The 16,760-nt window shown below is 30.4% G+C and overlaps 1 protein-coding gene and 1 non-coding gene across 2 annotated transcripts in view; both read right to left on the bottom strand.

Annotated features, from left to right (window-relative positions):
* The window catches only part of Dh31 (diuretic hormone class 2), a 160,420-nt gene that overhangs the window by 34,164 nt on the left and 109,496 nt on the right, over positions 1 to 16,760 (bottom strand). Inside the window, exons 2-3 of the mRNA XM_085941989.1 lie at positions 8,092 to 8,203; positions 4,311 to 4,418 (exon numbers count right to left, since the gene is read on the bottom strand). Of these exons, the coding sequence (XP_085798115.1) occupies positions 4,311 to 4,418; positions 8,092 to 8,186 (203 nt within the window). The 5' untranslated portion in view covers positions 8,187 to 8,203. The remainder of the gene's footprint in view (positions 1 to 4,310; positions 4,419 to 8,091; positions 8,204 to 16,760) is intronic.
* On the bottom strand, positions 4,211 to 4,282 carry TRNAE-UUC (transfer RNA glutamic acid (anticodon UUC)). Its single transcript has one exon. It is a non-coding gene; the product is annotated as a tRNA-Glu (tRNA).

Below are 16,760 nucleotides of genomic sequence, written 5' to 3'. Positions count from 1 at the left end.
GTGCTGGTAGCCATAGAATAATCATGATTCAACAGGTATTTATGTACTGAAAATACTTAAATTAGATAACTATTTAACAATATTAAGTTATTATTTCGTTAATAGTATTTAAATGACCAATCAGAGTCCCATCCCAGTATATACATATACCGTTAAAACAGTCCCATTGTGTTGTTTGTCAGTGGCGAAGACTCCATACTAGGCGATTATTTAAAGCCTACCTTCTTAAGAAAAATATTTTTTAATTTTATATTGACATAATTGAGTAATATAATCACATATAATATTCAATATGCCCAACGACATCTATCGTATAATTGTCATAATAATTTTACGATCTCTTCCACTATTTCAATAAGCACCATTTATGGCATTTGTCTCGAAGGTTAAAAAAAATAAGCGACATCTCGTTTCGCTTCACATATTGTATGGATTACGTTCGCGTGAATCGAAAACTTTTTTTTTATGAAGTTTGTTTCTCATAATTTCAAGACGTCTGCGGCGGCCCATATAAATTGGTAAGCTATTTAAGAAGCGCTTACATTTTACGTAAGTGCACATTTATTCAATATAATTTATAAGATTACTTAAAAAAATAATTTCTATGTATTCAATCACATATAAATATTGATTGTTGTTAAAAATAATAAATAATTTATCTCGTGATTTTTATTTGTCAGTTAGTTAAGGGGGGACATGCTCGTCGAAGGTCAAAATTGAGTTTTTATTGTATTTTCAAACCATGATCCTGGACACTCCTTAAACGTTGTAGATGATCTATTTATATAATTTTGAAGCCTTATTATTCTTTATAGTTATTTTAAACATTTGATGACTGCATGAAGTATTTTTGTTACATAAAATAGTATTCTTTTAAACCTCTCGCTCTAATGTTTTAGAATATAGTCATATTTCGGTACAGAACTGTGCAGCGGTGTTAAGATTTTTTACATTTATTAATTTTTAAACGCATTTATAAAATTATTAGTATAATTTATTACGAGATAATTTTTGTAAAATATTCACGATAAAAAATTATATTGATAATCTCTGTGATCCCAAATTTGACAAGAATTAGGCATTTTATTATTCAAAAAATCGGCAAGATTAACACATTTGAAGATGATTCTAAAGATATTTATTATAAGCTATGTCCTTGACCATTCAAGTGTGATAAAAATCTTATGAATAATGATTGCTTTATAATAATTATTGACCTAAGAAGAAGGTGGTGTTTTTTTGAAATACGCCATTTCTTTTGTCATTCCCTAGTGGTTAAACTACAACATACGGCCGTAGCCATAGAATGACAAACTATAATTAAAGTAGGGAGTAAAATTATGTTAACGCGCGTGTTTGAACATGTACCTAACCGAATTTTTTTTTATTTTTTTTTAAACGGTACATGTTCAAACACGCGCGTCAATATCATTTTACTCCCTACTTCAATTAAAGTTTGTCAATTTATGGCTACGGCCGTATGTTGTAGCTTAACCACTAGGGAATGACAAAAGAAATGGCGTATTTCAAAAAAACACTACCTTATTCTTAGGTCAATAATTATTATAAAGCAATCATTATTCATAAGATGTTTATCACACTTAAATGGTCAAAGACATAGCTTATAATAAATATCTTTAGAATCATCTTGATATGTGTTAATCTTGCCGATTTTTTGAATAATAAAATGCCTAATTCTTGTCAAATTTGGGATCACAGAGATTATCAATATAATTTTTTATCGTGAATATTTTACAAAAATTATCTCGTAATAAATTATGCTAATGGTTTTATAAATGCGTTTAAAAATTAATAAATGTAAAAAATCTTAACACCACTGCACAGTTATGTACCGAAATATGACTATATTCTAAAACATTAGAGCGAGAGGTTTAAAAGAATACTATTTTATGTAACAAAAATACTTCATGCAGTTATCAAATGTTTAAAATAAGTATAAAGAATAATAAGGCTTCAAAATTATATAAATAGATCATCTACAACGTTTAAGGAGTGTCCAGGATCATGGTTTGAATATACAATAAAAACTCAATTTTGACCTTCGACGAGCATGTCCCCCCTTAATCATAGACTAAAACAATTTATTCATCCAATTATGTAAGTTGAAATCTGAAATTGTATCTAAGTATGTGTTTTAAATATAGAAGTATTTTAAAATGTCTAATTTACGGGTTAAATTATTAATTGTTATGGAACAGATTCACAACAACGGATATTTTCAATATATTTTGAGCGTATCTTGCGTTTATATTTAAGAAAATACATAATTCAAATTAATTGCTTAATTTTATACCATCAGTGAGCTTTTGAAATTTCATCGGTTTTTGTGTACCTACCTATTCATCAGTAGTTATGTCAGATTATCTTCTTATTTCCCGTAAATACATCTAACAAGTGTGCTTTCTCCACAGCCTACCTTTTTCCAAAAAGTCACCCTTCGCCACTGTTGTTTATACCAACCACCTAGCATTGATTAATTATTAGTTGCTACTAAGTATTCAAACACCGTAAAAACTTTCTGGGATTGACATATATGTGTTGTACTATATTTTGATATACCTACGACAGACAGGTGAGGGGACTCCAATGAATGGATCCAAATTTTGCAGATTATTTTTCTTGATAATAATTATGTTCGATTTTAATCTTAATATTAAAATTGTTTCCTACAAAAAACTGTCACACAAAACAGTGCACTCCGGAAGTTCAAACTTATCATCAATATTGTGTTACGTACCGTAAGTTTAAATGACGTAAATATAGAAAATGTTGTAATTTTTTATTTGAAACAAAAATACCTAAAACCGTGCGTTTAATGCGAGAGACATTAGTCAGTTCAATTCCCAAGTTATAATTCTGAAATTCGATATTTAAATTAACCCCTAGATTAGCCACGGACAATGCAAAGTTCCGAAACTTGAAGAGGAAATGGTCCGGAAGTACATTAATTTATTATTAGCTATATTTGAATTAGCCTAACTAACAACTTAAACTAAACTAAAAACTTTAAAATATTGCTAACCACTGTAATGAAAATCGATGATCGTTGTTATTGTGTTGAATTTGAATTTTCGACACCTATCTAGCATAAATCTTGACAAATGTTTTTTAGGGAATTTGGGGAGGAGTGATTGAGAATTTAAAAAACAGCGATTCGTTATTATTTACGACCTACATCACTCCAAAAGAGTCATTAAAAATGTTATACATAGATAATATGTTTGTTAGGTACGTATAAAAGGTATAAAAAAAACAAAAAATTACAAAAATGAATCTCAAAAAAATATGCGACACAACAAAATTGTGAATTTATCGATACCTTCTAATCCCAATATGTCACATTTTTTCATTCGTTTTTATCTACACTAGTTAAATATTTAAAAATAATATCGCCGATTAAAAAAAGACACCATTAATAGATTATATGGATGAAAACAGCGTACATAATAATTATGATTTTATTACAGAAACGTGATGTAAAAACATCCTTTTCAAATGTACGTACTTAGTTTTTTTTTGTAGTTTACATGTAATCAAAATAACGTAAAAAACTCGTATGATTACTTGGGAAGATGTTGGAAACGTCGGACAACAGCATCAAAGCCTGACAGTCCTATCATTAATCAAACATGGTAGATTTATAATGATATTTCATTATATAGCTAACATATAAAAAAACATTCCTTTGATGCGCCAAACTAAAAGAAGAAAGCCAAAAAATATGCTTATTTGAAAAATGGAATTACTATCAATGCGGATAACTTTGACCCCTATGGTCTGACTTTGGCCGACATTGATATTCACTTCTTATATTCATGCACGATGTGAATATTGTATTATTGATAAAGCCTCGTTTAGAGCAATAACATAATATTATTGTATGTGAAAAAAGTTTTCCATTCAAGGCAGTAAACAAAAATACATTAACCTAATATGGACATATTGTCAGAACCTAATATTAAAATATGTATTAGGCGTAAGTAGGTAGGTACATCAAGTTTTATTTTGTGGCAACGCATAGATGGATGAATAAATTGAAATGTTTAATAATACCTAATTATAATTATTGTACTCAATGTATCGCATTAGCAAAATTTATTATAATTAATAAATCGAAGCAAAGAAGTTCTTCGAAGTTTGTACACCAATAAAATATTATTATACCTAGTTTAACAAAACCAAAAAGATATTCCCGTACCGGGAATCGAACCCGAGCCTCCTGGGTGAAAGCCAGGTATCCTAGCCACTAGACCATACGGGAGATGAGCAATTCAGAATATTGTACTTACTTGACATTTTCCCTGGCTCGAACAATAGATTGTCCTAGTCTGGCAAGCATTTCTAGGAATACTTCGGGATCTGGATCAGTTTCTAATTCATTGTAGTAGTTTGATTGGCTGAAAAACAAAAAATAACTCATTTTACAAAAAAAATCAATCACATTTAACGAAAAACTGACATTACAGTGACATCTGTGTGTATAAATTTAAAGCTATATTTAATTTTGAATGTTAAATTCACAAGTTACTAAAAAGTGAAACAGATGGCAGTAATAATTAATTTAATATTTTTTTTATATTCTAATACAAACGCTTTACAAATCAATTATTGAATGTGTTATTTTTAGAATTATTTAAAAAATATATTTTAGTAAGGAGAACAAAAAATTTTATTTTGATAACCAAAGTTCACAACCTAATATCTTGTTGAGTTTGCACTGTCAATTTTAAAACTAATATAAATATATTTTCATAGATGGCAGTAAACCGAGTTTTCCAGGTTTTCCTTATAAAAAATAATGTTGCCAGAAAATTAAATATTTTTATTGCTAATTACTTGGACTATATTTTTAAATGTCATATATATTTATTGAAATCAAAATAATTCGATTCATAATATTCAATGACATAATATACACATAATAATCAGATTTTAAATGCCCAAAATTTAAGTGCAGTACAAAAATATAAAGTCACCCGAAAACCCTTCGTATGTTTAGTGTCTTACATAAAGAAACTTATTTTTTGTTCACAACATTTGGTGGGAATATATAGATAATCATAAGACCCTCTGTTTCCACTTTAATATTATAATTGTTTTATTACTAAACCTACATATTTTATACAATTGATTTTTTAAAAGAATGAACGATGACTTCCGATCATTTTTAATGCGGACAAATCGGGACAAATTCACCCAATATGGCTGTAGAAAAATTAATGAAACAAAAATTTAATTTTCCTTTCTAAAATTGTTTTATTTATTTCTGCAAAATAAGTACATATTATAATAATAACAATATTATCGTATAATAGTTGTACAATTTAATTTTATTTAACGTTTTGATAAAAAGTGAATACCTACATACTTACTGTAGATATATTTATTATTACTACGGTCAATCTGTGAATAAAATCATTCGATGATAAGACGTATATTATAATGAATTATGTATAACAACCACTAATCAAATATCAGACAATATCAACTGGATTTAGTCCTAAAACATTCCTTAAATGACCGTCGAAAGGAAACTTGACTTATAACACGTATGCATTAATTGTCGCAAAATTAGATCTAAATAGATTTCGCTCAACTACTATGGTTCCGGTCATACCTGTGACGTGATATAAACACATTTCGTGAGTAAACAAATTAGATTAGGCGCCTCCTCCACTTGCAGGTAAATTATTTTACGCTAATTAACAGTTAGGTATTATTGCGTTAAGATACACAATAATTAATATTGCAGGATGTAAACATTACTACGTGTTGATTTGATTTGATGGTATAAAATAAATACGTAAAATACAATAGGCATCCGATTTCTATCATAATAAATCTATTTATTTCGACGATCGTTTGGTATTTTATTTTAAATATTGTAATACGTGTTTTGTTGGTTCTTGGTGTAGGTATAGGTAGGTACTTATCTTCATGGGCACTTATACAATATTATTTTAAACTTTCACGATTATTTGATTAACTTTTCAGATATTTAAAAAATAATAATAAGTATATCCACATTTCAAATTAATGCATATTATTATTCTATTCAATTGAATTAATTACATCTCCATAATTAAAAAATATTATAGGTACTGATTTCAATCATTATTATTTTTATTGTCCAACTGTGACCAAAGACTGTCTATGGAGGAAGGTTTCTGTAACGAGCCCAGAACGTCGTGGAAGGAATAAAATTATAAGGAACAAAATCACGCTGATAAACATAAAACTGAAAAAGCTAAATAATGCGTGTGATTTGGTCAGTAAAAAATAGAAATATTTAATTAAAAAAAATGAATTTATGTTGCAATTTGATTACAAATTTTATGCCGTATCCATACTGGCAAGTTGCTGACAACCTCATTAAATATCGATTAAAATAATTTTTAGTCAAACAAATTTTGATGATTATCCTGAAATTTCATGAGGTTGCCAGCAACTTGTTACCAGTGTGGACACGGCATTTAAGACTTCCCATTCAGCTATTATTAGGTAAATTTTTACACAACAATGGCCGGTAAATTATAATAATACATAATGTAAAATGGTTTAATTACTTGAGTATGAATATTTCACCAGTCGTGGGAATAGTTGATAATTAATGTACCTATTCACTTGTGCATTTATTGAATTGGGAATATGAATACACAATCATTAGAATGTTTGTTACGTATATGTATACTATCAGTCGACGGATTTCATTTTTAATAATATTAACAGACAAAATTAAGTCACGAATCAACATAATAAGTAACTTGAAATATTTAATCTATTAGGTGTATTATTAATTTCTAAAGTGAAAGATCCAACTTTTCTATTTGCAACCAAATTTGATATGTATTAATTCAAACAAGGGATGAATACATAATTTATTTAATATTTTTCATGAATTATTCTTGTTATATTATAGTTACATAAAACTCTAATTTATAATACCAATTCATGAACGAGTGTTTAATAAAGAAGTCGGAACAAAAATGAAGACCATATTTAATAATTTAAATTTAAATTGAGTTTCAGAATATATTTACAAAACAACAGATACCTTGTAAAAGAAGAATCATTATTCAACATCGATCATAATATTGTAGACCTACACCCTTTTCAAATGAAATAGATTTCATGTACCTGGCTGAGCTTTCAGAATTAAGTAATATAACAACCTAATAATAAACAGGAAACTTTTGAGAGTTTATATGAAAATTAATATTCGCAAAGACTTTTTTGTACAATTAATAAACGTTTTTTTCAATATATAATGTTTAAATCTTTCGGTTTTCTTTAATATCTTTGTAATTTGTGTAAACCCTGTTGTAACATCAATCAAAGAAATAATAAAATATTCTTTTTGAAAATTTTATCTGGCTGAGTAATCTGAGTGATAATATTTATATATTGTATTGAATATCGATCTAATCAGCTGTCCAGACAGTACACTATTTCAATATCAAACAGTACTTGCACCCATAGCAACCAGTGATATATTTTTTAAATGCAGTTTTATTTTAGTTATTTGCATTTCAGTGCATAACACTATATTAACGTAAATACTTCACATATAGTATCAAAACCCCCACGATAAAATAATCCAATAAAAACCACAATAAAAGTCACACCTTTAACCACAATTAATTATTATTAAAGATGAAAGTAATGACATACCTATAATAATGTTAAATTTATTGTTTATGTACACATACGTACATATTTGTTTGTGCGGTTATGTTGTGGGATCGTTTAATATTAGTTTCAGATATTTTTTATGCTTTGGATAATATTTTATCCTTACTGAATTTGTGGGAAATGTGCATAGTTATTAGGATTTTAATATAATTCAATAATTTCTTAGGTGGCTGGAATTGATTGCGTCATCTGCATCAAAGAAAATCGCCTCTGTTATTGTATTTATATGGTGACGCTTCCAGTTTTTCCTGGTGAGTGGTGTGTTAATATTTTCATTTATTTTATTACTAATATTGATATTAAAATTGTGACTGTTCTTTATCCTTACAGCTTGAATACTTCTAATATTGTGGGTAGATAGAAAAGCTGGTTATTTACCTGGACATAGGTGCTCCTTGTGCTCCCGAGGCGAAGAGGAATGAGGCGGCGATGAGGAGGGCCGCTGGCAACAACAGACTACTGCACAGCTGCATGATTCTTCGGATGGATCCTGAAATTCAACACATATTCTGTCTTTATTATGTGCATTTCATTACTACATCATAGCAGACCCTTCGCCATATTGGATAAATAGCCATTTTTTGAAACCCACTTAATTAAATGATTATAACATAAGATTCTACATGTAAATTTTCTTCTAATTACATCGATCAACATAATATCACTTTAAATTTCATAGCATAACATATTTTCAATAATGTTAATATGTATTAAGTAAAATAGTGCCGCATGTGAGTTTATTTTTACTATTAGAGCAAATATGTCGTATGTTTATCTCATGTAAATGCTCGACCCGCAACACCAGCCCCCAGGCTAATGCCCTGTCAGTCCCTCCCCCTTGTGGGGGCCAAGATTACTATTAACACTAACGATGTAAATAGTACATTTCTAAATTCCAATTGTATCTATAGTATGAATTAAACGTAAGATGTAAAACATCGCGAATGAAGCAATTAAAACATGACGCAAACATGAGTTCTCGGTCACCAGAATTTATCGCCAATCTTCTGCTACTTTAGAGGAAAGTAAATTTTATACATTTATTACGCAGGAATTGTAAAGTTAAGCAGAAACGTGCTAGTTTACAAATCGATTAATATTCAAAAAGTCAATAACTGTTGTTCTAATAAGATATCAAAATGCTATTGACCATTGGGAAGCAGAAATCTGGTAATATTATATATTTTAAACAATTTTAAGTCTAGAGTCTAGCTACTAATAATTAAAATTCCTGTTTTGATCCTGTTCCTGAAAATTGTTGCTGTCGGACAGTAAAGACGCATTTAAATAGTATTAAATTATTGAGTCTGTAATCGTAACCGATATTTCTACAACATAACTAGCACCGTACTTTACAGAAATAAAAAAGATTCTGAAATTTATATTCGAAGATAATATTTAAAATAAACACAAATTCTAAAAACGCTAACCACTGGAGTTCACAGTTATTCACTGGACATTGTTATTTTCATTAAGCCATACCCAAGCTGGCCATGCAGTGATAGCAATTATAATCCTTAAAACATTTTCTTTTGGTATTGTCATCTTATGTTCTCGGAACAGGATACTTATTTGGATTCGAGCAGAGAAGAGAAATTTGGTCCTAATTTGACCAAATTTCTCTTCTCTGCTCGAATTTAATAATTAGGCAATCAGATCTGGATTTGTCACAGAAAATTTAAAACCCTGCAAAATGTTCGCATTTGCTTTTTGGAACTAATTTCAAAGCTCTTTAAATAAATTGTACCTAAATCAAATGGAAATTTAAAATATGTATACAATGTATATTATTGAGGAGATTTAGTTGGTTTACGAAAGGTTAATTACATAATATAAACGATAGCATTACGATGTTGAATAATTACTAACTAATCTAATAAAAACCTTCATAGACTTTAAAAAAAATAATTTATACATCGAATGAAATAATTTTTACACGAATTCGAATTTCAAATTATTACCACCAAAATCTTTCGAATTACGAATTTATCAATTTGGTATGAGAATAACAAGGCCATAAATTATTCCGTATTCACTCCTGATTGACAGTGTTGCAAAAAAGTAATTTTCTTCCCCGTAGCAGATAAAGGGTATTCCTCTACTGTCTGACATTTGACACAATCAACCACTCCATCTGTATTGTTCCTTGGAGGTTTCATCTTGGAAGATTCTAAGGAAACACATTATAATGATATTGTGTTTTATGAATTTATTTTTTCGGACTTACCTACTAACTTTTTGAAACTATAGTTGTTTAATATTAATAACATTTTACGATACAGCACTACTAGGGACACATGCAAAGATGTCAATGTTATATAAGACTAACTAATAATGAACAATAAATTATTTAGTTGACAAAATAATAAGTAACATGGAAACTTCCTTGTTTTTTGTTTTTAAATGTAAAATCATAATAGATACAGTGCAAATACCAAGAATAGTGCGAATTGATTTAAGTTTATATTCTAACCTAGTAAAATCACAAATTTACTGTCAATCCCCTCCAGTGCAGCTAATCGCAATTCCGTTTTCAAATGAGGATCGCCCCCAAATTTATAATTTCATTTTACGCTGCCGTTCTATCAATTTATTTAATTTGAAGTCTTTTATAATAAAAGTATGTCTAAAACTATTAGGAGTGATGTTAGAATTATTATTAGTAAATTGTTGGTTTATTGCAAAGAAGAAAAGGAGTCGCATCTAAAACGAGAGCTGATATATTATTTAAACGCGCCTCTTGCACGCGTTGCCGCCATGACAGATACGTTACTGAGAAGTCTTCCATATGTGACTACAGCGACTTTTTTATGACCTGTTATCGCCGATGTGTTGCTGTCGGACAGTAGAGACGCATTTAAACAGTATTAAATTAATGAGTCTGTAATCGTAACCGATATTTCTATAACATAACTGGCACCGTACTTTACAGAAATAAAAAAAAGATTCTGAAGTTTATATTTGAAAATATTATTTAAAATAAACACAAATTCTGTTTAATCTAAAACATATCAAGGTGCCTATTAATATAAGTAGTAATTGCCGCACTCCGTTGGTAGTTATGCGTCAATTACATTGAGCTACTTTACGAGCTGCTTGTTGGCGAATTTACAATCTGCCTGTAAAGTCGCCCAGTATCATCATCGAACAAGCTAACAAGCAGATTGTAAACACTCTACCGAGAAAAGTTGAATGCCGGTCGACTTTACACACTACACGCCGGCGTGTGGGCCTACTGCGTTTGCGCAGTAGAGCGCAGTAGCAACCTCCCGGTAAAAAAACGAACTACATTCTGTCAAAATAGTCGCTGGCTTGTGGCTTCTCAGCGAATGGAAAGTTTTGTGTGTCATCATCACAATCGCAGTAGCTGAATCGCCCGCTATTAAATTCGCTAACAAACAGCTCGTAAAGTAGCTCAATGTAATTGACGCTTTAGGTGCTATATTAAGTTTTAATTGTCAATCTTCGTTTGTTTTAACCCACGTCCACCAGACATAATTGTAATGCATTCAAACTATTAAGAGTGGGTATCAAACAGTGTAATTTATCACATAATTTATACGATGATCTGGCACAAAAACGACATAAAAACAATGAAATGACATTACACCATGTGTCATGATGTTATCCTACATTTTTCATTAATAATGATAATAATATTGTACGTGTTTCAAAGTTTTTATCCAACCCGATTGAAGCCTGCGATTTGATGTGGTTTTATTTTTGCAAACGCTCCCTTTATGTCAGTCAGAAACGGAAATTGTCACGACAACATTCACACATCATAATGTCACAAACGTGTGCAGAATTCCAGAAACCAATAATATTGAGACATACAACGGTAAATTTTTCAGACGGCTTATTAATTGCAAAAAAAAATGAAAACGGTCGATTAAAATAGAGTGGTTGTTAAGTGTTTATACTTATTTATTACTTAATGCCAAATTAACAATAATACACGGCACTATCAGCAAAATCCAATATCCAATATCCGAGCCGGTATCTCTTGTCGTAACAATTGACAGATTACTCTGAGCAACGTTTGCTCGTAGCTAATCGGATTCCTTTTGACATTCTTAGAGCAACGTTTACATCCACATACCTACAGTACATTTTCATCATAAAACATATCATCTCTTGATAATGGCCTCTGCAACGAGCCCGATACCTCGAGTAAAGAAGGAAGGACACACGGTGGAAACCCAAAAATCTACTCCGATAGAAAACAACCGTGAAAGTCTCAAACATTATAATAATACATTAAATGTGTATATTATGCCTCTCAATTAGTAAATTTCCCACAGGAACATAAAAATTCTCATATAAAGTGGTCCAAATCTCAATCTTCTCCTATGTCCTCTGATTTTATATATTTCTTTTCCTTTTGCACACAAGATTAATACCTACTTGAATATTCGGTTATGAGGAATACAGCGGAAAACACATTTTGAAAATACCCGATATACTGGATTTTTGTTAGGTTAACCTAACCTAACCCAAACTAACAAGTAATCCAGTATATCGGGTATTTTCAAAATGTGTTTTCCGCTGAATTCCTCATAACCGAACTGTACCGAATATTCTTCTGATCCAACTTGTCGATACTACAATGCAGTTTCACCATGAATTGACAGTTAACACAATAAAAGAAACACTGTACCTATTTTATTTGCAAGCTCTGCTGTGGGATCGTCTGCTTGGTAGTAATGACCCGTGTGTCCCTGATTTACTATCTTAGAAATCGGGAGCATCGGTTGTTTGTTCTCCCAAGGTGCAAAACTAACCTGCTGTCGGTGACGCCAATTGGGAAGGCAATGTTCAACTAAATCAATTCGGATGTTGATATATTCCACCTACGTGAGGATGAGTATAGGTGGGCATTGTTTTATAAATTCTTAGAATACTATTTAGCTCTTTTTGTGTACTTTCATATTGTATCCACTCTATATTTTTTGTATTTACTCTTTATACTGTTTTAATAACAAGGTTTTTAATTGTCATATTGTGAACGTCTTAAAATTATAATTTGTAAATTTCACTATATGCAAATAAATAAATTTGAATCTACCCGAATTAAAAGCTCGCTTGTGTATGTATGACATCAAATATTCTGGGGTTTTCGATTACATTCACATGGATTGCAATTATTAATGAGCAAAACATTGTCCAATACGCGAGCATATTCGATTGAAATCAACTGATAGCTTTTCGCGGGCAATTTCAAATACATCGATGACATGTGGCAAAAAGAATAATTAATTTATATTATGTTGGCAATATCACCACATTCAGAAGGATGCAGTTTAACTAATGCCAACACACTAATATTATTAATATTTTATTAAAGTGACCGGAACATTTTACATATGAACTTGAAAACACGTAGCAAGTCTAAAGAAAAGAAAATAATTGATGAAATCAAAAAATTACTTTATATTAATATCTTTTATTTTGTTAACTGTCAATTCATGGTGGAACTGCATTGTATTGTTGTTTTTATTTAATAAAACGCAATTTTTATGTAGTACTTATTCCACTTTTAATCAAGAGATTAGGACCGGTTTCGTCCGCCTCAGAGGGACATTTTCAACCTAATATTAATAATAACAATATAAACAATATTAATAATAAATATTATGTATGTAAATGAATAAAATTAGATATTATATTAATTGCAGCCCCATTCAAATACTGTAGTACTCCAAAAATGCCGGTTTGCTAGAGAAAGATTTGAAGTTACAAAACATTCAAATATTCTTTGTATAAACAGGAAAAGTTGGAATGTATAAATTAGTACTAATTTTTATGGAAAATCTCTTTTGAACTAGATTTCTTATTTTTCTTTAAAACGTAAGAACGTGTATATATTTTAATGTTGTTTCTGAGTTACGACTGTATTTCTTATCAGGAAATTTTCATTTAACTGTTGTTTACCGCTTGGTGTCGTAATTTAGTAACAGCATTTTTTTTCATTATCGATTAAGCAGTGTTCAAACGATAATAACTTAGACATTATTTTAGTGTGAAATTTGAGGATTTTATTAAGATAAAAAAAACTATTATCGTAACCGTTAGGTACCTAGTTTAAAATGACTATTTTTTCTGAGTTACGACAGTGTTTCACAGAGGTGGAGATATATTACAATCATTGATTTAACTGTTTATATATAGCATACGCGTACATAGTTTTCGACATTTTACATGGCAATCGGAACCGTATATTGGTCAACATATTAATATCCGGCAGTATGCGGCCAATAGCATTTTATATGGCTAAGGTGCAGGTAAGTTCAAAATGAAACTGATCTGTATACGATCTATATCCGCATGATGCTCTCTATCAGCGCAGTGAAAATAAATCAAACGTCAAGACTAAAATAGTAAATCAAAGAAGTAAATTACGTAAGCGGCGTAAGAATACATACCTTTTAATGTATTTTTCACAATTTAAAAAAAGTTTTTCTAATAAAACTCGTATTATTTACATTACGGGTCTAGATCTTTTTCTTAAACAAATAGCTTGAGTTTTTCTAGGTTATCCTCTCTGCGGACGTAATCACAAAAACTAGAGATTCCGGCACGGACAAACTGAGAAGAGACCGTCTCAAATGTCAAGCTCATTGGCGATTCCGAAATATTGTTTCCAACTCTCGTTTCCATGTTAGTTTGCAGCATTGATACATCAATGGTTTGCAGTTTTGAAAAAAAAATACCATTTGTGTTATTATTGTCTTTTATGTCAGACTTGCATCCGTTTTTTTATATGATCAAACATTGGAGTTGATGATGAAGAATAGAGACATCTAGTGGTAAAAAGTAGAAGCAGTGATTGATAAAAAAAAATGTCAGTAATGTAATCAAATTCCAACAGTCGCTTGAAACACACAGTGTCCATCCGTGACGACGTAAAACTAAATACCTACGCTAAATTCACTAGATAAACTAAAAAGATATACTGATACAAGCTATGCGTATTGCTGAATATCGAGAAGAGTAGACTCTAACATCGAAAAAGCTTCGTCACGATTCACGATGGAAGAAGAAGAATTTATTAGACTAGTTGTAATTCAGATGCTATTTTTTTAGATACGCAAGACTTAACAATAACATTTCTAAGTAATTTAAGATAAATTCTATGAAAGAAAACTTACTGGATAATTAAGTTTAGAGAAAAACTATTTATTTAATGATGTAAATGTGTTAAATGTCAAGCCTTGAAGAAACTTCGTTAGAAGACAAAATGTCCTCTTTTTATAGAAACTAGGGATAATGTTGGAAAGTATTTCACATTTACATAATCCCGTAATAGGATATTTCAAAAAACTTTTAATTCAGCACTGCATCGTGCTTCAAAAACAAAAACTTTAGCGTATTAAAAAGCAAACAATACGACGGCGTCAAAGCGTAAAAACGCGTGATTAAAACCAGAGCTGTTAGAAACCTTATTTTGTCAAAGGTTCGGTTCTAGTGGAAAATTTTATTGAGGTTCGGTTACTGGGTATAGTACCAGTTATTTAATAACAACAGTATACATTTTAACTAGTTCGAAACAGCTAAGACAGGTGAGTCGTTGGTGTATACTTTATACTGATCTATATAAAGATATAAGTATATTATTAAAGCCACTTAAATTATATATATTTTATCATGCCGTCTTCAAGCAGATACTATTACGCTAGTTTGGACCTCCACATGTGTAGTAGAAACCATTGAGAAACATATATTAGCTACTTGGTCTATCTATTCGGTCCATATTCTGTGTTCACACATATTTCAAAATGTGAATTAGCCGGACCCGGGATTCGTACCCGATACCTACGACATTATACGCCAACACGTTACCGTTAGGCCATCGCGGGTGTTGACTATTGTTAACCATTACATAATTATTCATAGTAAACATATAACCGTTTCAATACCTAATAATAATATATGATGTAGATACTTACATATTCTATGCGAAAACCATAGCATTAAACAATAGTGGCATATTGGTATATGAATCGAATGTATGTAAGAAAATAATATGAATATAATATAATTATTATCCTATTATAGATATACCATCATAAGTTATCAGGCGTTCGAATTTAGAACTAAGCTCATCACAGTATAAAAACTATTGAGAGATTTGTCAAATATTAGCATGTGGCGACCTCACCCAGGGACAACTTGTACCTACTGGTGGATCTATAGTATATTATAAAGACTTTTAAGGGGTTTCAGTTCGATTCTGTTTTCAAAATAAGTATTTAACGGATGTTCTGGGTCCGGTTTTGTTTCCAGCTCTGATTTAAACACGTTTTTCAACAACTATGCAGTAAAGAAAACTTTTAATTAAATGAATTGATATCTTCGATAAGCACGCCTTAATTAAAAATTCGACCGTATTAGCAAATCACACACTATTTTCGAAAATGATCAACAGATGGATACGTAGGTATAAATGTAGAGATTTACTATCGCAAGAACTCGATGTGATTTATATCCATTTAACATGCACAGGTAGGGTTAACAATGTCATACGACTATTTGCATGTAGTAAAACTAATTCATTTTGATTAAGTTTACTCACAAAAAAGGACTTGTGAAAAAAATGGAATTTTAAGGTAGTGCCGCGACATAAATCAGGTATTCCCAGAGGATGATGGTAAAGTATGCAATTACGAGAGAAACATAATGAATATTATTATATTTTGTACCGAGTATGCATATGAATACATAACCTATGTATATAATAATATACCATCATGAGAGTATGTACGTTTGCATGCGTTTTTATTGCTCTTTGTGGCTATAAAATAAAGATATTACAATCGTGACCTAAGCTATTTTTATTAAAACGATGATTTTTCATCTACAGTGCGACTTTTGTATCAAGCCTTTTACGGTCGTTTCTGGAACTAAAACCCGCCCTCTGCATTTACTTCCGTAGCTATTACATTCCCCGCGTCTATTATTCAGTGTGTTTGGTATCGAGTGGAGTTTTATTAACATTAAAATGCCTAAACATTTGCAAAAGTAGACGATTATTCTGTTTTTCTGTT

Source organism: Rhyacophila brunnea, unplaced genomic scaffold (genome assembly GCF_057557595.1).
Source record: "Rhyacophila brunnea isolate RB1 unplaced genomic scaffold, BYU_Rbru_1.0 scaffold_14, whole genome shotgun sequence".
Lineage (NCBI taxonomy): Eukaryota > Metazoa > Arthropoda > Insecta > Trichoptera > Rhyacophilidae > Rhyacophila > Rhyacophila brunnea.
Note: the sequence above shows the minus strand (reverse complement) of the source record. Positions and strands in the feature narration are given on the sequence as shown.